A 26,514-nucleotide genomic window follows, 5' to 3' on the forward strand; every position below is an offset into this window, starting at 1 on the left:
TAGGCTCAAGTGGTTTATAAAACCTATAAAAAGACTACACCAGCAAAGTTCCCATTAATCCATAGAGTTCAGAAACTAAAACAAGGAAAATTTAGCTTAAAACCTTATTTCAAGAGAATCATATACACTTCACATGAATAAAAATACCTGAAACCAAACATTTTTAAAAGCTCCAATACCCAAAATATAAAGAAAAAAATTAATTCAGAAGACTCATCAATCCATGGAATCACAAAACGGCTGGACAATCTCTCTCTCCCCTCCACACTATCCATCCCATGGAAGACCAAGGGAGATCAGACCTTCCAGACCTATGCACCACCTGGTTGCTGCAAAATCCTATGGAGACTCCTTGTGGAATAACAGTTTCCCATCTCCTGTGTCTCTCCCTATCATGCAGGAAGCAAGTCTGGCTGTGCTATTGTATTATCATTATTTGTCACCCATCTGCAACATGATACCATACAGATAAGTAAAAAGTACATATCTAGTTCCCTTTCACCAGAAGGTTGAGGCTCAGGTATAGGGGTAATTCTCCTGTGTACATGGTGTCTTTATTTAGGCAGACTCAGTGACTTCAACAGGCTTAATCATGTGATCAGGTTTGTTGCCAGCTGCATAATGCTCCCACATCTGTAGATACAGCCTCTCTAGTTCCATTGTGTATTGTTTGGTGTTGAACAGGGGGCTAGATATTCTCTGCTTCCAGACTTTGCCACGAATTTTCTTCAAGCTGGATAATAAAAAGGAGCCAAGTTTATAAATCACAACAGAAACTCAGAACTAGCTCCCATAAATACCTAAACACCTCTGTGGTAAATTACATGGCCAAACTTATTTTTATAAGATTTTCTCTTCTGACTGGCCCACCATTACCTCAATGCTAAAAAAGTGAAAGGTCACGAATAACAAAATGTTAAACACCTATAATGGAGTTCACCCCCCACATTCTGTGAAAAAATTTAATTCTTTCCTAAACAAGTATATCCAAGAGATACCATGCTTTCTCCATTCATCTTATTCCTACCTTTAAAATAAAAACAATTCTTGGCAAGGACACATATCTATTCCTATGTACTACTAGTTAGAATGTAAACTGCTTTACTCTTTCAATAAGCAATTTAGCAATGTGTCTGTTAGAACCATAAATGTTCATAACCATTATGACCTATCAATAACCTTTTAAATCTATTCAAAAGAAATCATCAGAGATGCAGACACATCTGGCCATGCAAAGATGTTCACTGAAGCACCATTCACAATAGCTAAGGCACAAACAGATGGAAGTATTCATTTTATGAATATTTTAATGAAATAGGAAAACACTCCAGGGGGAAAATGCAATGTCTACTGCTATAATTTTCCCCTTGTACATGAACTGAGTTGGTTATTTAGATACAAAAAAAAGTGTTCCCAATAATAGTGGGGGATTTAATACCCCACTCACTTCTATGGGTAGATCAACCAAACAAAATTAGTAAGGAAACACAAGCTTTAAACTATACAATGGACGAGTTAGACCTAATTGCTATTTACAGGGTATTTCACCCCAAAATATTGGATTTCACCTTTTTCTCAAGTGCACATGGAACATTCTCCAAGACAGATCACATCCTGGGCCAAAAATGTAGCCTTGGCAAATTTTTAAAAATTGAAATCATTTCAAGTTTCTTTTTCTGATCACAATGTACATACCAACTACAGGGGAAAAAAACTATAAAAAACAAACATATGGAGACTACACAACATGCTTCTGAATAATCAACAGATCATGGAAGAAAACAAAAAGGAAATCAAAATATGCATAGAAACAAATGAAAATGAAATCAAGACAACCAAAAATGTATGGGATTCAGTAAAATCCGTGATAAGAGGGAGGTTCATAGCAATACAAGCCTACCTCAAGAAAGAAGAAAAACATCAAATAAACAACCTAACTTTACACCTAAAGCAACTAGAAAAAGAAAAGAACAACCCCAAAGTTAGCAGAAGGAAAGAAATCATAAAAACCAGAGAAGAGGGCTTCCCTGGTGGCTCAGAGGTTAAAGCGTCTGCTTCCAATGCGGGAGACCCGGGATTGATCCCTGGGTTGGGAAGATCCCCTGGAGAAGGAAATGATAACCCACTCCAGTATTCCTGCCTGGAAAATCCCATGGACGGAGAAGCCTGGTAGGCTACAGTCCATGGGGTCGCAAAGAGTTGGACACGACTGACCAACTTAGAAAAAAAAAAAAAAAACAGAGAAGAAATAAGTGAAAAATTAATGAATGAGACTATAGCAAAGATCAACAAAACTAAAAGCTGGTTCTTTGAGAAGATAAATAAAATAGACAAACCGTTAGCCAGACACATCAAGGAAAAAAGGGAGAAGAATCAAATCAACAAAATCAGAAATGAAAATGGAGAAATCACAACAGACAACACAGAAATACAAAGAATCAGAAAAGACTACTATCAGCAACTATATGCCAATAAAATGGACAACTTGGAAGAAATGGACAAATTCTTAGAAAAGCACAACTTTCCAAAACTGAACCAGGAAGAAATAGAAAATCTTAACAGACCCATCACAAGCATGGAAATCGAAAATGTAATCAGAAATCTTTCAGCAAACAAAAGCCCAGGACCAGACGGCTTCACAGCTGAATTCTACCAAAAATTTAGAGAAGAGCTAACACCTATCCTACTCAAACTCTTCCAGAAAATTGCAGAGGAAGGTAAACTCCCAAACTCATTCTATGAGGCTACCATCACCCTAATCTAACACAACCAGACAAAGATGCCACAAAAAAAACTACAAGCCAATATCACTGATGAACATAAATGCAAAAATACTCAACAAAATTCTAGCTAATAGAATCCAACAACATATTAAAAAGATCACACATCATGACTAAGTGGGCTTTATCCAGAGATGCAAGGACTCTTCAATATTCGCAAATCAATCAATATGATACACCATATTAACAAATTGAAAGATAAAAACCATATGATTATCTCAACAGATGCAGAGAAAGCCTTTGACAAAATTCAACACCCATTTATGATAAAAACGCTCCAAAAACCAGGCACAGAAGGAACATACCTCAACATAATAAAAGCCATATACAACAAACCCACAGCAAACATTATTCTCAACAGCGAAAAATTGAAAAGCATTCCCTCTAAAATTAGGAACAAGACAAGGGTGCCCACTCTCACCACTACTATTCAACATAGTTTTGGAAGTCCTAGCCACAGCAACCAAAGAAAAGAAATAAAAGGAATCCAGACTGGAAAAGAAGTAAAACTCTGTTTGCAGATAACATGATACTCTACATAGAAAACCCTAAAGATACCACCAGAAAATTACTAGAATTAATCAATGAATTAAAGTTGCAGGATATAAAATTAATACAAAGAAATCCCTTGCATTCGTATACACTGCAACGTATATGAAAAAAGAGAGAAATTAAGGAAACAACCCCATTCTCCACTACAAAGAAAAGAGTAAAATACTTAAGAATAAATTTTACTAAATAAACAAAAGACCTATATGTAGAAAACTATAAAACACTGATGAAAGAAATCAAAGATGACACAAATAGATGGAGAAATATACCACATTCATGGATTAGAAGAATCAATATAGTGAAAACGATTATACTACTCAAAGTAATCTATAAATTCAATGCAATCCCTATCAAGCTACCAATGGTATTTTTCATAGAACTAGAACAAATAATTTCAGTTTGTATGGAAACACAAAAAGTCTCAAATAGCCAAAGCAATCTTGGGAAAGAAGAATGGAACCGGAGGAATCAACCTTCCTGACTTCAGACTATACTACAAAACTACAGTCATCAGGACAGTATGGTACTGGCATAAAGACGGACATATAGATCAATGGAACAAAATAGAAAGCCCAGAGAGAAAACCATGTACCTATGGACACCTTATCTTTGACAAAGGAGGCAAAAATATACAGTGGAGAAAAGACAATCTCTTTATCAAGTGGTGCTGGGAAAACTGGTCAACCATGTGTAAAAGAATGAAATTAGAACACTTTCTAACACCATATGCAAAAACAAAATGAATTAAAGGTCTAAATGTAAGACCAGAAACTGTAAAATTCTTAAGAGTAAAACATAGGCAGAACACTCTGACATAAGTCACGGCAAGAGCCTCTATGACCCACTTCCCAGAGTAATGGAAATAAAAACAAAAATAAACAGTATGGGACCTAATTAAACTTAAAAGCTTTTGCACAATAAAGGAAACTGTAAGCAAGGTGAAAAGGCATCTTCAGAATGAAGCAAAATGAAACAACTGCCAAAGAATTAATCTCCAAAATACATAAGTAGCTCATGAAGCTCAATACCAGAAAAATGAGCAACCCAATCAAAATGTGGGCCAAAGAACTAAACAGACATTTCTCCAATGAAGACATACAGATGGCTAATAATACATCAAAAGGTGCTCAACATCACTCATTACTAGAGAAATGCAAATCAAAACCACAATGAGGTATCATCTCACGCCAGTCAGAATGGCTGCCATCAAAGTCTACAAACAATAAATGCTGGAGAGGGTGTGGAGAAAAGGGAACCCTCTTACACTGCTGGTGGTAAGGCAAACTGGTAACAGCCACTATGGAGAACAGTGTGGAGATTCCTTAAAAAACAGCAATTAGACCTGCCATCCGACCCAGAAATCCTACTACTGGGCATACACACCAAGAAAACCACAACTGAAACACACATGTACCCCTATGTTCATTGCAGCACTGTTCATAATAGCTAGCACATGGAAGCAACCTAGATGTTCATCAGCATGTGAATAGATTAGGAAGTTGTACATATACACAATGGAATATTACTCAGCTATGAAAAAGAATGTATTTGAGTCTGTTCTAATGAGGTGGATGAAACTGGAGCCTATCATACAGAGTGAAGTCAGAAAGAGAAACTTCAATACAGTGTATTTATATATATACATATATATATATATATATGGAATTTAGAAAGACAGTAATGACAATCCTATATTCAAGGACTTTTGCACTGTGTGGGAGAAGGTGAGTGTGGGATGATTTGAGAGAATAGCATTGAAATATGTATACTACTACATGTAAAATAGATGACCAATGCAAGTTTGATGCATGAAGCAGGGCACTCAAAGCTGGTGCTCTGGGACAACCCAGAGGGATGGGGTGGTAAGGGAGATGGGAGGGGGGCTCAGGATGGGAGGACACATGTGCACCCATGGCTGATTCATGTCAATGTATGGCAGAAATCACAATAGTGTAAAGTAATTATCCTCCAATTAAAATAAATTAATTTTTTAAAAAAGTGTTCCTAATATCACTTGTTCAGAAACAGGAAAAAAAATCAATTCTTCTGGGAACACAGGAAAGAATTCTCTCTCGACTCTTGTTCTGAATATATCATTTGTCATGAAACTATTCTTATATAGACAATTATTACTTTAAAACCAGAAGCTGGAATACTCCTGAAGAGTTTTTTTTAATTAATTAAAATGTTATCTTATTGTTTGCTGTGCCAGAAACTAGTAAAATGGCTATGCATATCCATTGGCCTCAAACCAACCATAACCATATTAATGTTATCTTCCAAATAAAATTCTGAATCTCAGCAGAATGGTTAAACTGTGCTGCATCCATACACTGAAATATTACTCAGCAAAGTTACTGATATCAGCCAACAACATGGATGAATCTCAAAACATTATCCTGAGTGAAAGAAGCCTTCAGAGTACATAATGTATGATTCCATTTGTATGAGGTTCTAATAAGACTAAGTAAATTATGTGCACGCATGTGTGCGTGGTAAGTTGCTTCAGTCATGTCCGACTCTGCGACCCCATGGACTGTAGGCTCCTCTGTCCATGGGATTCTCCGGGTAAGAATACTGCAGTAGGTTGTCATGCCCTCCTCCAGGGGATCTTCCCAAGCCAGGGATCAGACCTGCATCTCTTACATATCCTGCATTACAGGCAGGTCCTTCACCACTAGTGCCACCAGGTAAGCCCCAAATAAACTACAGTGGAAAAAAATTCAAAATAGTGGTTATCTCAGAGCTGGTGAGGTGGACCAACTGAGAAGGGGTATGAAGCAACCATCTGGAGTGATGGTAATATGCTGTATCTTGTTGGAGGTTTGGCTTATAAAGGTATTTCTCAAAACTCACTTCAGATTTGTGTATTCCAATTGGGATTAGCAGATACTATACATAGCATATACATACACACACATGTATATAGTATATATAAAATAAACAAGGTTCTACTTTATAGCACAAGGAACTATATTCAAAATCCCATAATAAACCATAATGGAAAAGAAAATGAAAAACGTGTGTGTGTGTATAACTGAATCAATTCTGCTATACACCGGAAACACAATATTGTAAATCAACTACACTTCAATTAACAAAATTAATTAAAAAAAGATTTGTGCACACCTCAAGAAACAAGAAAAAAGTCAAATAAATAACCTAACTCTACACCTAAAGCAACTAGAAAAGGAAGAAATGAAGAACCCCAGGGTTAGTAGAAGGAAAGAAATCTTAAAACTTAGAGCAGAAATAAATGCAAAAGAAACAAAAGAGATCATAGCAAAAATCAACAAAACCAAAAGCTGGTTCTTTGAAAGGATAAATAAAATTGACAAACCATTAGCCAGACTCATCAAGAAACAAAGGGAGAAAAATCAAATCAATAAAATTAGAAATGAAAATGGAGAGATCACAACAGACAATACAGAAATACAAAGGATCATAAGAGAGTACTATCAACAATTATATGCCAATAAAATGGACAACGTGGAAGAAATGGACAAATTCTTAGAAAAGTACAACTTTCCAAAACTCGATCAGGAAGAAATAGAAAATCTTAACAGACCCATCACAAGCACGGAAATTGAAACTGTAATCAAAAATCTTCCAGCAAACAAAAGCCCAGGTCCAGATGGCTTCACAGCTGAATTCTACCAAAAATTTAGAGAAGAGCTAACACCTATCCTGCTCAAACTCTTCCAGAAAATTGCAGAGGATGGTAAACTTCCAAACTCATTCTATGAGGCCACCATCACCCTAATACCAAAACCTGACAAAGATCCCACAAAAAAGAAAACTACAGGCCAATATCACTGATGAACATAGATGCAAAAATCCTTAACAAAATTCTAGCAATCAGAATCCAACAACACATTAAAAAGATCATACACCATGACCGAGTGGGCTTTATCCCAGGGATGCAAGGATTCTTCAATATCCGCAAATCAATCAATGTAATACACCACATTAACAAATTGAAAAATAAAAACCATATGATTATCTCAATAGATGCAGAGAAAGCCTTTGACAAAATTCAACATCCATTTATGATAAAAACTCTCCAGAAAGCAGGAATAGAAGGAACATACTTCAACATAATAAAAGCTATATATGACAAACCCACAGCAAACATTATCCTCAATGGTGAAAAATTGAAAGCATTTCCTCTAAAGTCAGGAACAAGACAAGGGTGCCCTCTTTCATCATTACTATTCAACAGTTTTGGAAGTTTTGGCCACAGCAATCAGAGCAGAAAAAGAAATAAAAGGAATCCAAATTGGAAAAGAAGAAGTAAAGCTCTCACTATTTGCAGATGACGTGATCCTCTACATAGAAAACCCTAAAGACTCCACCAGAAAATTACTAGAACTAATCAATGACTATAGTAAAGTTGCAGGATATAAAATCAACACCCAGAAATCCCTTGCATTCCTATACACTAATAATGAGAAAACAGAAAGAGAAATTAAGGAAACAATTTCATTCACCATTGCAACGGAAAGAATAAAATACTTAGGAATATATCTACCTAAAGAAACCAAAGACATATATATAGAAAACTATAAAACACTTGTGAAAGAAATCAAAGAGGACACTAACAGATGGAGAAATATACCATGTTCATGGATTGGAAGAATCAATGTAGTGAAAATGAGTATACTACCCAAAGCAATGTATAGATTCAATGCAATCCCTATCAAGCTACCAACAGTATTCCTCACAGAGCTAGAACAAATAATTTCACAATTTGTATGGAAATACAAAAAACCTCGAATAGCCAAAGCGATCTTGAGAAAGAAGAATGGAACTGGAGGAATCAACCTGCCTGACTTCAGGCTCTACTACAAAGCCACAGTTATCAAGATAGTATGGTACTGGCACAAAGACAGAAATATAGATCAATGGAACAAAATAGAAAGTCCAGAGATAAATCCACGCACATATGGACACCTTATCTTTGACAAAGGAGGCAAGAATATACAATGGATTAAAGACAATCTCTTTAACAAGTGGTGCTGGGAAATCTGGTCAACCACTTGTAAAAGAATGAAACTAGAACACTTTCTAACACCATACACAAAAATAAACTCAAAATGGATTAAAGATCTAAACGTAAGACCAGAAACTATAAAACTCCTAGAGGAGAACATAGGCAAAACACTCTCTGACATATATCACAGCAGGATCCTCTATGACCCACCTCCCAGAATATTGGAAATAAAAGCAAAAATAAACAAATGGGACCTAATTAACCTTAAAAGCTTCTGCACATCAAAGGAAACTATTAGCAAGGTGAAAAGACAGCCTTCAGAATGGGAGAAGATAATAGCAAATGAAGCAACTGACAAACAACTAATCTCGAGAATATACAAGCAACTCCTACAGCTCAACTCCAGAAAAATCAATGACCCAATCAAAAAATGGGCCAAAGAACTAAATAGACATTTCTCCAAAGAAGACATACAGATGGCTAACAAACACATGAAAAGATGCTCAACATCACTCATTATCAGAGAAATGCAAATCAAAACCACTATGAGGTACCATTTCACACCAGTCAGAATGGCTGCGATGCAAAAGTCTACAAGTAATAAATGCTGGAGAGGGTGTGGAGAAAAGGGAACCCTCTTACACTGTTGGTGGGAATGCAAACTAGTAGAGCCACTATGGAGAACAGTGTGGAGATTCCTTAAAAAACTGGAACTAGAACTGCCTTATGATCCAGCAATCCCACTGCTGGGCATACACACTGAGGAAACCAGAAGGGAAAGAGACACGTGTACCCCAATGTTCATCGCAGCACTGTTTATAATAGCCAGGACATGCAAGCAACCTAGATGTCCATCAGCAGATGAATGGATAAGAAAGCTGTGGTACATATACACAATGGAGTATTACTCAGCCATTAAAAAGAATACATTGGAATCAGTTCTAATGAGGTGGATGAAACTGGAGCCTATTATACAGAGTGAAGTAAGCCAGAAAGAAAAACACCAATACAGTATACTAACGCATATATATGGAATTTAGAAAGATGGTAACAATAACCCTGTGTACGAGACAGCAAAAGAGACACTGATGTATAGAACAGTCTTATGGACTCTGTGGGAGAGGGAAAGGGTGGGAAGATTTGGGAGAATGGCATAGAAACATGTAAAATATCACGTATGAAACGAGTCGCCAGTCCAGGTTCGATGCACGATACTGGATGCTTGGGGCTGGTGCACTGGGACCACCCAGAGGGATGGTATGGGGAGGGAGGAGGGAGGAGGGTTCAGGATGGGGAACACATGTATACCTGGGGCGGATTCATTTTGATGTTTGGCAAAACTAATACAATTATGTAAAGTTTAAAAATAAAATAAAAAAAAAAAAAAAAAAAAGATTTGTGCATTCCACTGTATTTAAATTTTACCTCAAAAGAGAAGCAAATATTAAACTCTTAATGATGTCCATTCTGAAGTAAAAACACTGATGTCTATAATTTACTTCAAATAAGATGGATTACTAAATGGGGATAGAAATAAATAGATGAAATATAAATAGATGAAATAAATGTGGTAAAAGTATAGAAGAATATTAGTGGTGGAAGCTAGGTGGTAAGTATGTGTTTATTATAAAACTGAAATTTTTCACAACAAAATCTTGGGGAAAAGCATTATTTATATGAAGTCAGCCAAGTTCCAAAAATGTAAAAAAAAAAAAAAAAATACACTAAATTATTTACTGTAGTTATCTCTGGGATGATGGACCTGAAGCTTCATATTTAATGCCCGGTCTCAAATTTTTCACTTATTTTTCTTAGCTGTATGTGATGTTCAATGGAGAAAATTTTGAAAATAAATAAATACTTAACATACATCTGTTGAATGCTTACTATGTACCAAGAACTGTTGTAAGTGCTTCACATGGAAGACCTTTTTAAAATCCTCACATCTCTGCAGGGTAGGTACTATCATTCATCCCCATTTTGCAGATGGAAAAACCAAGGCACATAAAGACTAACTTGTCCAAAGTCACAAAAATTATGAGAGCCTGGATTCAAACCCAGGAAGTCTAACTCAAAGAGGGTGCTTCTTTAAGCTTCTACATAATATGCTACTTCTCAGAAAAACAAAAAGAAAAAAAAAATCACCCATAATACCCAAAGAAAAATCTCATTTAAGTAATACACTATTTTATTGTATGGATAAAGCATCATGTATCTAAGCATTTAAGTTGTACCTGGATATTATTAGGGTCAAAGATTCAGCTTTTTTTTGTAAAGCTTTAAAACGATTGCACCAATTTATTTACCAATGTATGAAAAGGCCAGCACCTCAATGCTTCCTCATCATTTGTATCATATTAAGTCTTTCACTTTATAGCCAAATAATGTGTATACCTCAGTGTTATTTTATTTCTACTAGGGAATTCCCTTGTAGTTCAGTGGTTAGGCCCCTGCACTTACCCTGCCCAAGGGCATGGGTTCAGTTCCTGGCCAGGGAACTAAGATCCTGCAAGCAGCATGGCACAGCCAATAAATTAATATATACATAAATATTTATTTCTACGACAGAGGCTGAAACTTTTTCCTGTTAACATATTTGATTTTCTACTTTGGTCAGTTGTCATTTCCTTGTTTACTTTCCTATTAAGGGATATAAAATGTAAATATTCTTCAGTCTTTATATTTTGGCAATCCAGTGGTTAAGACTCCACACTTCCACTGCAGGGGGCAAGGCATTCCTCACAGCACAACCAAAATAAATAAATTAAATAAAAAATAAAAAGTTCTTGTCTCATCCAGAGAGCATACAACTAATTCACGTATTTTATATTACCCTTATTTTATGATTTCACACCTAAATTCTCTCTAAATTTTCCTTATTTCCTTCACTATACCATATAATTTTTCATGGAAAAGTTTACTTACTATTCTAGATCAGTCCCCAGCTTCACAGCTATGTCTTCATATTCTTGTCTATTTTTAGCAATAAGCTCAAGACAACCTAAACAAGTGAGCTGGGAAGCCGCAACTCGAGAAGCAAGAGTCTCTCCTGCAGTAAAAAAAGATAATAATTGCACATCTGAGAACGCAAATAGCACACAGTTATTAATGTTATTTATGTTTAAATATCCAAAAAAAATAAATATCCACACAATGCAGATGAGGCATGTTCAGACCTGAACAAGTCTCATTTTCTATCATTTTGCCCTAAATATTGCTTCTAGTACATATGATTTCACCTGGAAGTGTTTCTTCCAAGGAGATTTTAAAAAGAATAAGGAAGCAACTCACCTGGCATAGTCACCATGGGTGTCCCTGCCCAGAGAACATCCATCCCTGTGGTGTGCCCATTACAAAGGGGAGTGTCTAGACAGACATCAGCCAGCTGGCCTCTCCGGACATGTTCCTCTTTAGGAGCAACAGGTGAAAAAATGATACGGTTCTGAGGAAGTCCCATATTCTGTGCATACTGCTGAATATTAGGTTCTCCTACTGCTGGAAAACGTAACAGCCACAGTACACTATTGGGAACACGCTTCAGAATCTAAAACAGGGAAAATAAGAACAAGTATTAATAGCTCTGCCCTTCTCAAGAAAGGCTCCCATAAATTTCTAGTAATTCTACCATATACCGTACTCTATGCTTTTCACCCAGAAAGCAGCCTACTGTGAACTTAAGTTTTTCTTTCCCATAGATGAATTAGATCAACTGGGTTATAGTGTTCTGCTTAGCTGTCCCCAAACACAGTTCAAAGAAACAGGAGACTGATGCAAGAAACACAAAACAAATAACTAATTGGAATAATCTGAGGCAGCTATGTCCTGTGGGAACTGATACTAGGAGTGGTTTTTGTCCACAAGATAGGAATTTTCCATTTCAACTTTCAAATTCCCCAGCATGGTACAACAAACAAAGTTAGCTCACATTTGCCAAACTTTATTTGCACAATCTAGATCAGGGGTCGGCAGATTTTTTTCTGTCAAGGATCAGAGAGCAAATATTTTTGCTTTTGATGCCAGCATGGACTCTGTCACAACTATTCAATTCTGCCCTCATCACTGGAAAGCAGCCACAGACAATATGTAAATTAGTAGGCATAGCTGTGTGTCAATAAAATTTTATTTACAAAAACAAGCAGTTGGGACTTTCCTGGCAGTCCAGTGGTTAAGACTGCTTCTACCATAGGGGGTGTGTGTTTGATCCCTGATTGGGGAACTAAAATCTGACATGCCTCACATTGTGACCAAAAACAAACCAAAAAACCAAACAAACAAAACAAGAACAAGCAGAGGACTGGATTTGGCCCACAGGCCACAGTTTGTCAACCTGATTTAGATCTACATCTATTCAATTAAGTTCACCATCCCTTCACTGAAAGTCATGAGAACAGACAGATTTCAGAATTTAGAGTATTTCAGATTTTTAAAAAGTAGTACAGTAAGTATAGTGTGGAGATTCCTTAAGAAACTGGAAATAGAACTGCCTTATGATCCAGCAATCCCACTGCTGGGCATACACACCGAGGAAACCAGAAGGGAAAGAGACACGTGTACCCCAATGTTCATCGCAGCACTGTTTATAATAGCCAGGACATGCAAGCAACCTAGATGTCCATCAGCAGATGAATGGATAAGAAAGCTGTGGTACATATACACAATGGAGTATTACAGCCATTAAAAAGAATACACTGGAATCAGTTCTAATGAGGTGGATGAAACTGGAGCCTATTATACAGAGTGAAGTAAGCCAGAAAGAAAAACACCAATACAGTATACTAACGCATATATATGGAATTTAGAAAGATGGTAACAATAACCCTGTGTACGAGACAGCAAAAGAGACACTGATGTATAGAAGAGTCTTTTGGACTCTGTGGGAGAGGGAGAGGGTGGGAAGATTTGGGAGAATGGCATAGAAACATGTAAAATATCACGTATGAAACGAGTCGCCAGTCCAGGTTCGATGCACGATACTGGATGCTTGGGGCTGGTGCACTGGGACCACCCAGAGGGATAGTACGGGGAGGGAGGAGGGAGGAGGGTTCAGGATGGGGAACACATGTATACCTGTAGCAGACTCATTTTGATATTTGGCAAAACTAATACAATATTGTAAAGTTTTAAAATAAAATTTAAAAAAAAATTGTAAAAAAAAAAACAACCTAAAAAAAAACAAAAAAAATTACATAATGTACTCAGCAGCAACTTCCTGTAAACAAACATTAATATCTTTCCATCAAGATGTAGGAATATTCATACTAAATGGAATAAAATAAAGAATCATAGCTTAACATCATTTCAGGCAGTTTTGCTACCAAATAAATTACCGCAAACTTATGAACATGTTTTTGGTTTTCAGGTTTTTTGAAATGGGGAAGTGAAGACTAAGGGATAGTAAACCTGAACTCATCTGCTTCCTCTTCTCCTCCAGCCTCCCTCCTCCTTTAAAAAAAAACAAAACAGACCAAAAAACCCAGATATTGATCAGAAAAAGAGTCAACCAAGAATTATCTCCATTTTAGCTCTATGGAATAAAAGCCAGATATGGATAGCAAAGTTTAGAACCTTTAGAAGTCCTGCTTACACGAAGTGGTACGATGAAATGACTGATAGGTAATGGCATAAACCAATTCCTTCCTAGTTTTAATTCTACAATATTGCAAGAATGCTACTAAACATGGATGAATATACATTAATAGCTTTACTATCAACTTAGACCATGAGTTGGCAAATATAGCCTATGAGCCAAATCGGACATATCTCACGTATTGCTCACTTTTGTAAATAAAAATTTATTGGAACATACCTACGCTCATTCATTTACATAAGCATGGTGTTTTCCTGTTACAATGGCAGAACTGAGTAGATATGACAGACAGTACGGACTGAGAAACCAAAAAAATTTACCACTTGGCCTGAAGAAGTTTGCTTTTAAAGACATAAATTTTAAAAGTTCATAATGTGATATTTAGACACATGAAAGAAAATTAAAAACTGCTGAAATCTACAGCTCTTTTGAAAATTAGACATGAGCACAATAGTTCCTGAATGGGGGTGGGGGAGGGGCAGGCAGCCTCAGCAAGACGGCCTATATACAGAATCTTTTCTAGAATCTCTAGACATTAATAATGAATCTACACATACTCACATTTGCCCACATCTGCAAAGTGGAAGGGTCAATTTTATATAACTGATTAAAGTTACAGTACACAATGGCATCTTCCGGTAACCCATACTGAGAACGTGTGGTTACAATAATGGTACGAGGAACCTCTTCTCCAGTGGCAGCCTTATTGTTGATCTACAACAAGAAAAAGAATGTGATGATTATACTTAAAGTCAACATACTCCAATATTTTTCAATCAATAAAGAATCCTTATGATGCAAAGTGGTATAACCATTAAAAGTCATATAACTAAACTACAATGGGAAAGTATTTGTGACGCATTAAGTTAAAGGAAAAAAGTTAGGGCACTATCTTAATTTGGGGTGGACTGCACTATGAAACATCTCACTCTAGCCAAAAAGTTCTCTTCAAAATCCTATAAATCCAACAGCAAGCTTCTTCTCACTCTTTTCTTCATAAATGAAATGTCCTTTTCTAAGTCACATCCACCTTTCAGGACTAAACTTCAGTTACCAAACAATCTCTGTAAGAGCGCCTCGCCTCACCACTATTTCTGAGCATCTATATACATAATTATAGTCTTATCTTGCAATTCCCACATATCTGGGGACTACCTTACATTGTTATGTAACTATTCCAGGTGTGATGGACGTCTCATACAAATGGGCATTGTGTTCTACATTCAAAATTCTTTGTCTTTGTACACTTCAAGAATTACACTTTTTTTTCCTTAAGTCAAGCGTGTCTGCTCTATTGTTTCAAAGGACAGTTAACCAGAAGGGGGGGAAAAACACATCACTGTCTTTTCAGCCCAATGCACATTATGGGTGATTAATTCCCTAACCTGAATTCACTTCAAGCGCCCTCTTGTATAAATTGCTATACCACTAAAACTTTTAACTCCTAAGAGGTCAAAGATCCTTGCCTTATGATCTCTTGACAGAGCTACACATTCACTTATTCAAGCACACAAGCAATATATATTTACTGAGCACATACTACATTACAGAGGCTAAGACACAGGCTCTAAAGTAATTCAATTCAGTGGCAAATGCATTCAAACCCAGGACTTAGAATGTGTTGTGCTGGATGTAAAGATACATCCCAAATATTTCAGAAGCAGAGAATACAGGTACCAATGGAGCAGGGAAGGAGAGGTTACAGATACGGACAGAAACGGATTGTCGGAGGAGCTGTCTGAACTGAAAGTCTTAAAGATGAGTAAGATTTTTTAACTGGGGAAAGGATGAGTTATAGAAGCAAGAAACTGTATGATGTCTACAGATATTTCACCATTGATAAGAGTAAAGCCACAGAGGCAGAGAATAACAAGGTATTAACACAGAAGACTCTCATTCAGTAATCTGCTGGCTGAATACAAGTGACTTTTAAAATCAAACAAACCTATATAAGATGCCAGTTTTCCCCAAATTCATTTCCTCATCTATAAAACAGGAGTAACGATGTTTACCTCCTAGAGTTACAAGATTTGAAAAAGATAAATGTATACTTGGTGGTACACAGTACATTCTATTATTCTCTTCTTACCTGGGTAGTTGCCAGTCCATTGCTAATACTGAATCCATTAATTGTTATCTGAATTTGTCCTCTGTTAATCATTTCAATAACTGCTTCTGCAATAGTATTCATAGGAATGACAGGCATATTAAGAGCTGTATTACTGCTGTCCACATTGTCTCCTCCATCAGGACATTTCATCTTAAAATAATTACACACAAAATACATCATTAGGGAAAAGATCCCGAATGCAGATAACTTTATTTCAATTACAATATTGACCAGGTTCTGACCTTGACAATTTTCACATCTGGTAGACTATCAAGAAATGCTTTGAGGTCGATGCCATTCAGCACAATCCGATTGTCATAAATGTGTCCATTGGACTTAAAATCGATAACTGCTTTTTTCTAATAAAAAAGTTTCAAACATATCTGTTAGAATGCACAGGAACAGTAGTAAGAAATAAATGACTACAGTTCTTTGCAATTCCCCTATAGCACTGTTTTTCTACCCCTATAGCACTGTTTTTCTACCTACCTTCAGGTGAGGGAACATATTAGCATGATCACCAATAAAGAAAGTATGAGGCATATAAGCCAGCTTCTCAGAATATTGCTCAGCAACTTCAGCAGGTGAAGTTTCCTGATCAGTGATGATATAATCCATGAAAAGTGCGCCACTAGTCCCAGGATACCCCAGCCACATTGCCTAGAAGAAAAAAAAATCATATGAAAAACTAAGAACCTTCATCAAAAGGGTCTAAAATTAAATAAGTAAACAAACGAGGGTGGACTTCTTTAGCCAATCAAGTACTATTTCAAACTAAACTTCCAAGTGCTCAACAGTTTTTCCAATTTATAACACAGAACAACTGTTTACATCAACTACAAACTGCATGTCTCCATAAACATGTACCTGTGGGCATTGTATCCTTACCTATAATTCTTTGTCCCTATGCATTTTCAAGAACTACACTTTTTTCATAAGTTAGGCACATCTATCCTATTGTGTCAAAGGACAGTTAACCAGAGGGGGAAAAACATATCACTGTCTTTTTAGCCCAATAAACATAATGAATGTTGTTGTTATTATTTCCTTTACCTGAATAGGAGCTGGCCTGAGAGCAAAGAGCTCATTTCGAGCACCCTTGGTATAACCATTCATATTTACAAGGATGTGTATACCATCTTGATGGATGCGATCAGCTGCTTTTCCATTGCATGGAATCTACAGAATAAAAAAATAAAAATTTATTATATACAATCTCAGACTGATGCAATTAGCCTTAATGATATTAAACAGAATTCAAATTCCCAGACGCAAAAATACAAGAACACAAATTAAGAATACATTAATGTAGAGTAAAAATATGGTTAAGTGCCATTAAAATGGGCCCACAGTATCACAGAAACAGGATACAGAGGAAGGAGAGTTTAATTCTACATTGAATGTATGAACAACTAGGCTTCATGGCAGAGATGGTATTTGAAATGGGTGTCCAAAGATGGATAGGAGTTTGAGGGAGTTGGAAGAATAATAATCTCACAGAGAACTGTATGAATAAGGAACCAGAGTGAAGTGCACAGTAGGTTGAAAAAACTGGGTAGATCACTTCTGTTTGCTATAGGGTATAACTGAAGGCTAATGGGGGGTGAAAAGCACTGGCAAACAAGGTTGCAGTCAAACTCAGAAAGGTTGTGAAGGCCATTCTGACGAGTCTGGACTTCATATATGAAGTTTACATATATGAAGATTAAAAAAACCCTCCAGGTATAAAACAAGCCACAGGGATATAACATATGACATGAGGAATATGGTCATAATACTGTAGTAACTTTGTATGGAGACAGATGATTACCACACTTTTCATGGTGATTTCATAATATGTGCAAATGTCAACTAACTATGTAGTACACCTGAAATTTTCCCAGGTGGCGCTAGTGGTAAAGAACCCGCCTGCCAATGTAGGAAATGCAAGAGACACAGGTTTGATCCCTGGGTTGCAAAGATCCCCTGGAGAAGGGAATGGCAACCCACTCCAGTATTCTTGCCTGGAGAATCCCATGGACAGAGGAGCCTGGGGGGCTACAGTCCATGGGGTTCAAAGAGTCAGACACAACTAAAGCAACTTAGTGAGTGTACACACACCTGAAACTAATATTGTATGTCAACTATGCTTCAATTAATATATATGTATAAAAGATATATATATATTTTAAAGAGTTTAGACTTCAGTCAATAAGCAGTGAATCCTGAAAGGTCTCAAGGGATGGAGGGTCATATGCTGCTTGGTCACAGAAGAGTCCAACCCTACACCAAAAATGGTAAGGTGTACTTCCAAAGCAATAGCTATAATGCAAAAGATGTTGGGTACAAATTATTTATGAAATGACAAGAGTCTTGCAATTCTCCTACTAGGACTTCAATGATTCATCTATATGAATTACTAGATATACCATACATACCTCTGTTAGTCACCAAAGTGGCCAAAAGAGCCTGTAAGAAAAAACTCTAGTCCATACCTTCAGCAACATTCCCTCACAGGTTTCCATCTTAATTTATCATAAAACTTTAGCTCCTAGAGAAAATAGCAATGGAGCCAAGTATAAAAATAAAGATTTAAAGGCAAAGGTCCTTTAAATGACCTGTTTGTTCTTCTTCCAAGCCACCATCTTGTTCAACTTATTCATGTAATATTAGATATCTACTGTCACAAGTGCTAGCTCAATCCCCAGAGAAGTTCTATGTCCAAGCAGAGATATATCATATTTCTATTTAATTTGCAACCTCAGCAAAATCCATGATGATTATAAATGTAATAAATGTAAACAATCAAGGAAATAAGGTCAAAGCAATTGCCCAAAGGCATACATGTATGCATGTGCGTGCGTGTGTGTTAGTCGCTCAGTCATTTCCGACTCTTTGCGACCCCATGGGCAAACCCACCAGGCTCCTCTATCCATGGTATTCTCCAGGCAAGAATACTGGAGTGGGTTGCTATTTCCTTTTCCAGGAAAGGCATGAAACAGCTGATGTTAAATATTTGTCAGGAAAAATACAAGCTAGACGTCAACAGTTTTATTCACTATTTGCTCGAATTATAAAGCTGAAGTGTAAGAGTTACACCTACCTGAGAAAGATCAATGAAATGATTGGCTTCTGCCATCACCTTCACTCGGAAGTTTGTGCCGTCATCTGGGCTCAAGGCATAACAGAATACCTGAAAGGTAGCACATAATATATATTTAATAACCTTGGCTCATATCTTTCCTAAAAAGACACTGGGCTTAACACCTAATGGTGACAATAGCGGCTCTAGGGAAACACTAGTCTTACCTCAAATTTATCAGGATTGTGCATGCCTGGAATAGACTGCATAAGATGAGAAGTAGGATGATTCCCAAAGTCAGAACTCACGTATCCTACACGCAGTCGACCATCACTGAGCTTCAAGTCTTTTGGATGCTCATATGGTGGTTTATGAAGGACATTAATCTAACAATGGAATTCAAGGCTTGTTAGTAAAGTTGAGTCTATACGTAAACTTTCACCTAGGAAAACTGACTAAAAACACAACTCACGCCTATTGGGAATGGTTTTGTGCCCAGAATACTTCTTTAATTCATATAGCCAGTTCAATGCAACCTTAGCAACTTATATAATATGGTTCATACTGTGACCTGTTTCTGAGGCCAATGAATAGCCCAAGCAAGTCTAAAAGTTATAGGAAGAAAGCAAAGTGGACAGAGTATGACAAACCCTACATTTTAGAAGAAAATTCTGTAGGGGAACATTTTCAAAAAAACAGAATTAGACCTAGCACTCCACTCTATTCTGCTAAGGAAATTCCCACCTTTTATCAAGTAGTGCTCTAATTCTCAAAAGTACGTATAAAATACATTACTAAAAACTATGATTTTAAAACTAAAGAAACATCAGTCCACTGCTAGTATTTCAGTTAAGGATTCTGCCTTATAGAATGGAAGGGATTATGATCAAGATAGGACAGGGACTTCCTTGGTGGTCCAGTGCCTAAGACTCCACGCTCTCAATGCAAAGGCCTGGGTTTGATCCTTGGTCAGGGAACTAGATCCTGCGTACTGCAACTAAAGATTGCATATGCCACAATGAAGACTGAAGATCCTGCATGCCACAACTAAGACCTGGTACAGCTAAATATAAAAATACAAGACAGGACACAATGGAAGGAGCTTCTGGGCTCACTCACAAAGCTTCATTTCTCAACTTGGGTGGTGTTCACCTTATGATAACTCACTAAGCCATAAATCTGATTCACAGTTTTTTGTATCTGTGTCTTACTTTACAACAAAAAGATTAAAACAAAAGACTTGCACCTTATCCAAGCAGAGGTTCCCATGCCTCTCAGCAATAGCTTTCCTGAAGCCATGAGAAAGAGGATATAGCATACTATGATGAGGATGCACAGAAGGCAACCTATTCTTCTCTAACTGGTCAGCCACAATGCTAACCAACTTCTTCATTCGCTCATCATAGTCTGTCCAGTCACAGACAATCTAGAGAAGGCAAAAAGAAGATATTATCCAGAAAATCGTATTCCAAGACTTAACATTTTATGTGTCTTTGGCCTAAAGTAATGTCAGATAACCCATTAGAGAACACTGTCTCCAACCAAGCTTGGATTAATATGGCACATAACAATTAAAAAAGAGATTACAACCCTGAAAGCCAGTTACTGGCCCATTATTCTTTACCTGCAAGCAATGAGCCAAATTACAGTAAGCGTCAGGAAAATCAGGTTTAAGCTTCAGAGCAGTGCGATAAGAAGCAATTGCTTCTGGAATATTCCCTGAATCCTGGAAGTAAATAAAGTGGGATGGTTAAAATGTTCCCTAAAATTAAAAACATTACCTACTAAGATGCACATATTATAATAAAATACATATAAAAGAACAGTACCTTGTGAATGGAAGCCAGATTACTGTGGGCATCTGCAAATGCAGGGTTAATCTGAATGGCACGAGTGTAACACTGCAAGGCTCCCTGAACATCCTGCATCTCCTTTAGAGTGTTTCCCATATTAGAGTAAGCATCAGCAAAGGTAGGACTGATTCTAAAGGACAGGACAAAGATTTTATTTCTCCAGTACTAAAACCTTTAACCCCTGTAATGTTAATTTAGTCTGCTGTTACTAAAAGTGCCATATATCAAATGTGCCAAACACCAAGCATTTAAAACCTTGAAAAAAAAATAAGGCTGGGAGTCTCTTACCGAATCGCCTCCTTATAATGCATCAGAGCTTCCTGCAGTTTTCCCTGCTGCTGTAATACACTTGCTAAATTTGAATGGGCAGCAGCAAACTCTGGGAAGACCTATGAAGATTAAAAATGATAACTGAGGTTTAAAAAAACAACTTTAGCTAAAATAGCAGTAATAACTTACAACAAGAACTTGGCTCAAGCACCTTTATTCCCTATACTTCTCTCTACCTTCTCCAAGTCTATGCATTCTTCAAGGCCAAAGAGCTCAAATTCTACCTCTTTATTTTATACCTCTCCATGTTTCAAAACATAATGAGGTAGACCTCTCCTCATCTTAATTTATGCTGGTAACTCTAGCATCTCTCACTTTGAAATTGCTACCACATCTAACCAACCAACATTATAGCCATCAGGCACTGAAATTATATACTTACTGATAACTCCTCTTGAACTGTCGCTTACTGTTTAAATTTTTATGCAGATCTTACCCACATATAAAATAACAAACGCAATGTTAAGGACTTTCTTGAATGTTACACAGGACCTCACTCATACTTTAGGTACTCAATTAATTGGTTCAATGAATGATTCAACCACTATTTATTCTTACAAAAGAGGTAGATGACATGGCAGATTTAATTGCCTTCCCTCTACTATCACACAAAATACCCAGTCACACCACACTCAACATACTTCTAATGCTTTACGATACAAGCGAACTGCCTCTTCAATGTTTCCCTGTTCCCGTTTGATATTGGCTAGGTTGTTCAGAGAGTCTGCATGGGTGGGACACAGTCGGAGAGCTGTGTTGTAACAATCTTCTGCTTCGGCAACCTAAAAAACAAAACAAACTATTCAAACCCTATACAGAGGAATCAAAGAGCCACCAGTGATATTATTCTAACAATTGCTTAGTTAAGCCTAGTGGCTGGTAATATTCCAGAAACAGGTATTTTTTCTATTCTTCCTCTCAACCGAAACTCCGAAGTCAAACAAAGTATTGAAGTCAAACAAAATATTGAAGTCGGACGCTTCAATATTTAATATAGGACAATAAATACAAAAATGACTTTTTAAAAAATCCCACCAGGTGACAAAGAAAAAGTGAATAAAAATCCTTACACTGCCCTTCTCTTTGAGAGCATTGGCTAGGTTGCAGTAAGCATCAGGGAAATGTGGTTGCAGTTCAATAGCTCGCCTGTAGGTGTCTATTGCTAGATCTATCAGTCCTTGCTCATAGTACACACAAGCCAGGTTGCCGTGTACCACTGCATGATTTGGACTCAAGCTTAGGGCACGAAGGTAAGCTGCCACAGCTCTGTAAATAAAAAACACACACACAATATAGCTAACCTTTAGTGGATGCTTTGTTATTCATGCCATACTATACTTAATCTCAAAAATCAATATTGCACCTTTATAAAATGTATTTTTACACTGAAAACTTTTCTATACCCACGTAAGAAACAGGCTTTCCTTTGAAAACAACACAAAGTTAAAATTCAGGATTTACTTTACCTTTTGAACCATTCAGAAGGAATAATTTTGTCTAAAAGATAACCATTTCAATAGTTTTACAATAAAGGAAATTTCAACTAAACCAGTGAGACAGACAGTGACTTTGTGAAAAGCCAACAATGCAAAGTCAGGCAATAATAAAAGGTAACACAGCAGACCTGATGAGGGAAAGCAACACTGTAGAAAAGGAGTGCATTTCAACAAACCATTGTAATAATTTCAGTCCAAACTCTCAAGTGTTGATACAACAGACTCCAAATAGAACATTCTCTCACCTGTCAAAAATCCGTGCCTCTTTCAAGACATTTCCTAAATTGATATAAGCATCCAGAAAATTGGGGTCAAGCGTGACAGCCTAAAAATTGCAAGATAGTTACTTAGCGGAAGTTAGAATTTCAGACTCACTTCCCAATTACAATTCTTAATTCTGACATAATTTTAGATCTCCCATTACATTTTCTAGTATAATTCAATATTATTTCTTTCATTTTTAAAACCCAATTATTTCAGTACATTCATTATTCACAAACCTCAATATTATCAAAATAACTTCCTATGTAATATGAGTAAAATGTGTCCTGAAGGAAAAAATTTTAAACTGGGTCTGCTCTAATTTTATTGAGCTCAATACTTCTAATAGCTGACCCTATTTTATTCTGAGTTAATGAAGCCTAGGTTTTCTAAAAAAAAATAATGGCAGGAAGAAGCAGCAAACTCTGAGAAAGGAAATATATACTTCAATAACTACAACTGTATACTCAGACATTAGTAACATATGTAATTAGAGCCATATACTCAGTAAGATACATTACTACAATGGGATGCTAACCATTAAATGGTCTCATCCAAATAGTTCTGAAGCTATCTTAACATACAAGCAGATATATCCACAGAAGTAATTCTCAACCCTGGCAGTGTATCAGAATTTACCTCCTAAATGGTAGGACTTCCGTGGTGGCTCAGTTGGTAAAAAGTCTCCCTGCAATGTCGGAGACCAAGGTTTAATCCCTGGGCCGGGAAGATCCCCTAGAGAAGGAAATGGCAACCCACTCCAGTATTCTGGCCTGGAGAATTCCATGGACAGACAGCCCATGGGGTCACAAAGAGTCAGACACGACTGGAGTGACTAACACTTCCTAAATGGTGCCTGAGTTCTATCACAGGGCAATTAAATCAGATTCTCTGAAAACGGGGCTGGGGGACTTTCCACAGAGGTCTAGTGGTTAAGACTCTGCCTTCCAATGCAGGGAGTACAGTTCAATCCCTGATAAGGGAACTAAGATCCCACATGTCTTGGGGTGCAGCCAAAAAGTAAAATAAAATAAAAATTTTAAAAATGAAAATGGGGCCAGGACATCCATAACTTTTACAAGCTCCTCACGTGCAACCAAAGAGAACCACTGAGTAAGAGTAGGTACTCTTTTTTTTCTTTTTAACTTTATTTATCTTGCTGTACCAGGTCTTAGTTGCAGCAGTCAGGATCTTTGATCTTAGGCAGCATGCAGGATATTTAGTTGAGCCACGTGGAATCTAGTTCACTGACCAGGAATCAAAGCTAGGTCCCTTGTACTGGGACCAGAGTCTTAGCCATTAGACCACCATGGAAGTCCCAGTAGGTACTCTTATAGTGTAAAAAGTAGAAACCTGAACTGAAACACTGAAAAGGTAAAGGTAATAAGTAACTGTGAATATATTTAAGATTCATTAAGAATACTTCCTCTTCATAGATGACAACTTTGTTGCACTTGTTAGATTATATATAGTGATAGATGTCCACCCACTAACTTTTTATTATGGAAAATTTCAAATATATACAAAAGCAGAGGACTATAATAAACCCCCAAGTCTCCATTACCCAGATTCAACAATTAAAAAATCATGTTCAATCATATTTAATCTATATTCCAGCCTAACTTGACCTCTTCCCAGATCATTTTGAAGCTAATTTTCAGTGCTCTCAAAAACATTTCAAAATCTATTTCAGGGACAATACAGGAATATTTTTTCCTAGCATAACCACAATACCAATATCATACCTAAAAAATGACAGCAATTCCTTAATATCAAGTATCCATTGAGTGGTCCAATTTCTGATTAGCTTTGATTCAGGATCCAAATAAGACCCATACAATTAACATGTGAGTTTAATCTTTTAAATTAAAAGCTTAAATCTCCATTTTTATTTCTGCAATTTGTTGAAGAGATCAGATCATTGTTCTATACAGCTTCCCATAGTTTGAATTTGCTGACTGCACTCCTATGGTGTCTTTAACATGTTTATGCTTCCATCTCATGTTACTTCCTATAAATTGGTGGAACTACAAGCCTAATCAGATTTGGGTTCTTTTCTCTTTTTGAAAGGCTACTTCGCTAGTGCAAGTATCAATACTTACTTCTATCACAAGGTACAAAATGTTTGGTTGGGTCTCTTTTTTGCCATTGATAAATGCCTAAATTTATTACTGGTGATACTCAGATTCTATCATTTAACCTACTTCATTTATTAACTGGAACACTTGTATAAAGAGAAACTTTCTCCTATCAACTCTTGGGTTACCCTGATGTCCAGTTCACAGGAGAGCACAATTTTTTAACCAGTTTTCATAATGAGTTGGTCCTTATCTTCTGAAGATGAGCCATGCATTTCTTCTTAGAATAATTATGAACTCATGAATTTAAAGTATTTGATAAGTTTCAATAATATTTCAATTATTATTCCCACTGATGCTCAACACCCATTTTTAGACAGTGGAAGTCTCTTCCAGTTTCCTTTTGAGTACTTTTGACATAAATATATCAACACTTCCTTGCTTTCTGCTATGACAGACTCTGGCACGCCAGATTAATTTTGTACATTTCCTGCCCCAGATCTGCAATCAGTCTTTTCACCAAGAAACCCTGCTTCTTTACAACCCTGCTTCTTTTCAAGCTGCCAGTTTAAAAAAGCAATTTTTAATTACTAAAGTACATTTTCAATGCAAAACTGGAAACTGCCATATACCATCCAGCAAATGCTATAATACTGTCAAAGAAAGATATTACGTGTCTACTTAAGTAAAGGACTATTATTCAGTTCTAATAGAAACACCCTGCATACATAAGTATTTCATAAATACCAATTATTAATTTAATGACTAACCTTTTCAAAGTGATGGATTGCAAGCCAAATCTCCCCTTGTGCATTAAAAACACAGCCAAGATTACTCCAAGCTACTGCAAAGTTCGGTTGCGTCTCAATTGCTTTCAAATAACATGCCTTAGGAGGGGTTAATGAAAGAAGAAGATGGGAGGGGAAGGAGGTAAAGGGAAAGGGGAAAATTTGTAAAGGGGAAAAAAAAAAAAGATTGGGGGAGGGGGAAGAAGGTGATATCATTATTCCTTCTCTGACCAGCCAAAAGTGACCCTGCAGCATAGGCTCGCTTGCGCCAAAACTAATGCGCTGCCACAGCTGGCTGCTCCTGCGCTTGCGCCACCAGAACCCAGGTGCAAACCACCATGTTCAGTTCTGCCAACCGATAAGCAACCCTTACACTGGGACTTAACCAGGAAGTCAGCTGCCTTAAGACGCTATGCCAGACTTCTCTTATCTGAACACCCAAGGGCTCCTGCTACTGTTTTCAAATGGTATCTAGAAGGTACAACTTAAGGGTAAATTCTTCCCACCTATCTTCCCTACCCAAGTTTCCCAAAGTGTGTTCTACAAGGTGATAATAGTTATTACCAGGAAAAAAAGATTTCATGATCAAATAAGAAAACAGAAAATAGGTTTCTTGACTATAGGA

At 36.9% G+C, this 26,514-nt stretch overlaps 1 protein-coding gene across 3 annotated transcripts in view; it reads right to left on the reverse strand.

Moving 5' to 3' along the window:
• The window catches only part of OGT (O-linked N-acetylglucosamine (GlcNAc) transferase), a 43,919-nt gene continuing 17,405 nt past the window's right edge, over positions 1 to 26,514 (reverse strand). For all 3 annotated transcript variants that reach the window (XM_055565163.1, XM_055565162.1, XM_055565164.1), the window contains exons 5-22: positions 25,872 to 25,988; positions 23,008 to 23,087; positions 22,337 to 22,532; positions 21,908 to 22,048; positions 21,225 to 21,325; positions 20,913 to 21,066; positions 20,708 to 20,809; positions 20,330 to 20,509; positions 19,311 to 19,469; positions 19,105 to 19,194; positions 17,076 to 17,201; positions 16,512 to 16,682; positions 16,265 to 16,381; positions 16,002 to 16,172; positions 14,474 to 14,626; positions 11,617 to 11,869; positions 11,251 to 11,374; positions 1 to 733 (exon numbers count right to left, since the gene is read on the reverse strand). In XM_055565163.1, coding sequence (XP_055421138.1) covers positions 559 to 733; positions 11,251 to 11,374; positions 11,617 to 11,869; positions 14,474 to 14,626; positions 16,002 to 16,172; positions 16,265 to 16,381; positions 16,512 to 16,682; positions 17,076 to 17,201; positions 19,105 to 19,194; positions 19,311 to 19,469; positions 20,330 to 20,509; positions 20,708 to 20,809; positions 20,913 to 21,066; positions 21,225 to 21,325; positions 21,908 to 22,048; positions 22,337 to 22,532; positions 23,008 to 23,087; positions 25,872 to 25,988 — 2,610 coding nt within the window. In that variant the 3' untranslated portion in view covers positions 1 to 558. The remainder of the gene's footprint in view (positions 734 to 11,250; positions 11,375 to 11,616; positions 11,870 to 14,473; positions 14,627 to 16,001; positions 16,173 to 16,264; positions 16,382 to 16,511; positions 16,683 to 17,075; positions 17,202 to 19,104; positions 19,195 to 19,310; positions 19,470 to 20,329; positions 20,510 to 20,707; positions 20,810 to 20,912; positions 21,067 to 21,224; positions 21,326 to 21,907; positions 22,049 to 22,336; positions 22,533 to 23,007; positions 23,088 to 25,871; positions 25,989 to 26,514) is intronic.

The sequence above is a fragment of the Bubalus kerabau genome, chromosome X, assembly GCF_029407905.1.
Source record: "Bubalus kerabau isolate K-KA32 ecotype Philippines breed swamp buffalo chromosome X, PCC_UOA_SB_1v2, whole genome shotgun sequence".
Lineage (NCBI taxonomy): Eukaryota > Metazoa > Chordata > Mammalia > Artiodactyla > Bovidae > Bubalus > Bubalus kerabau.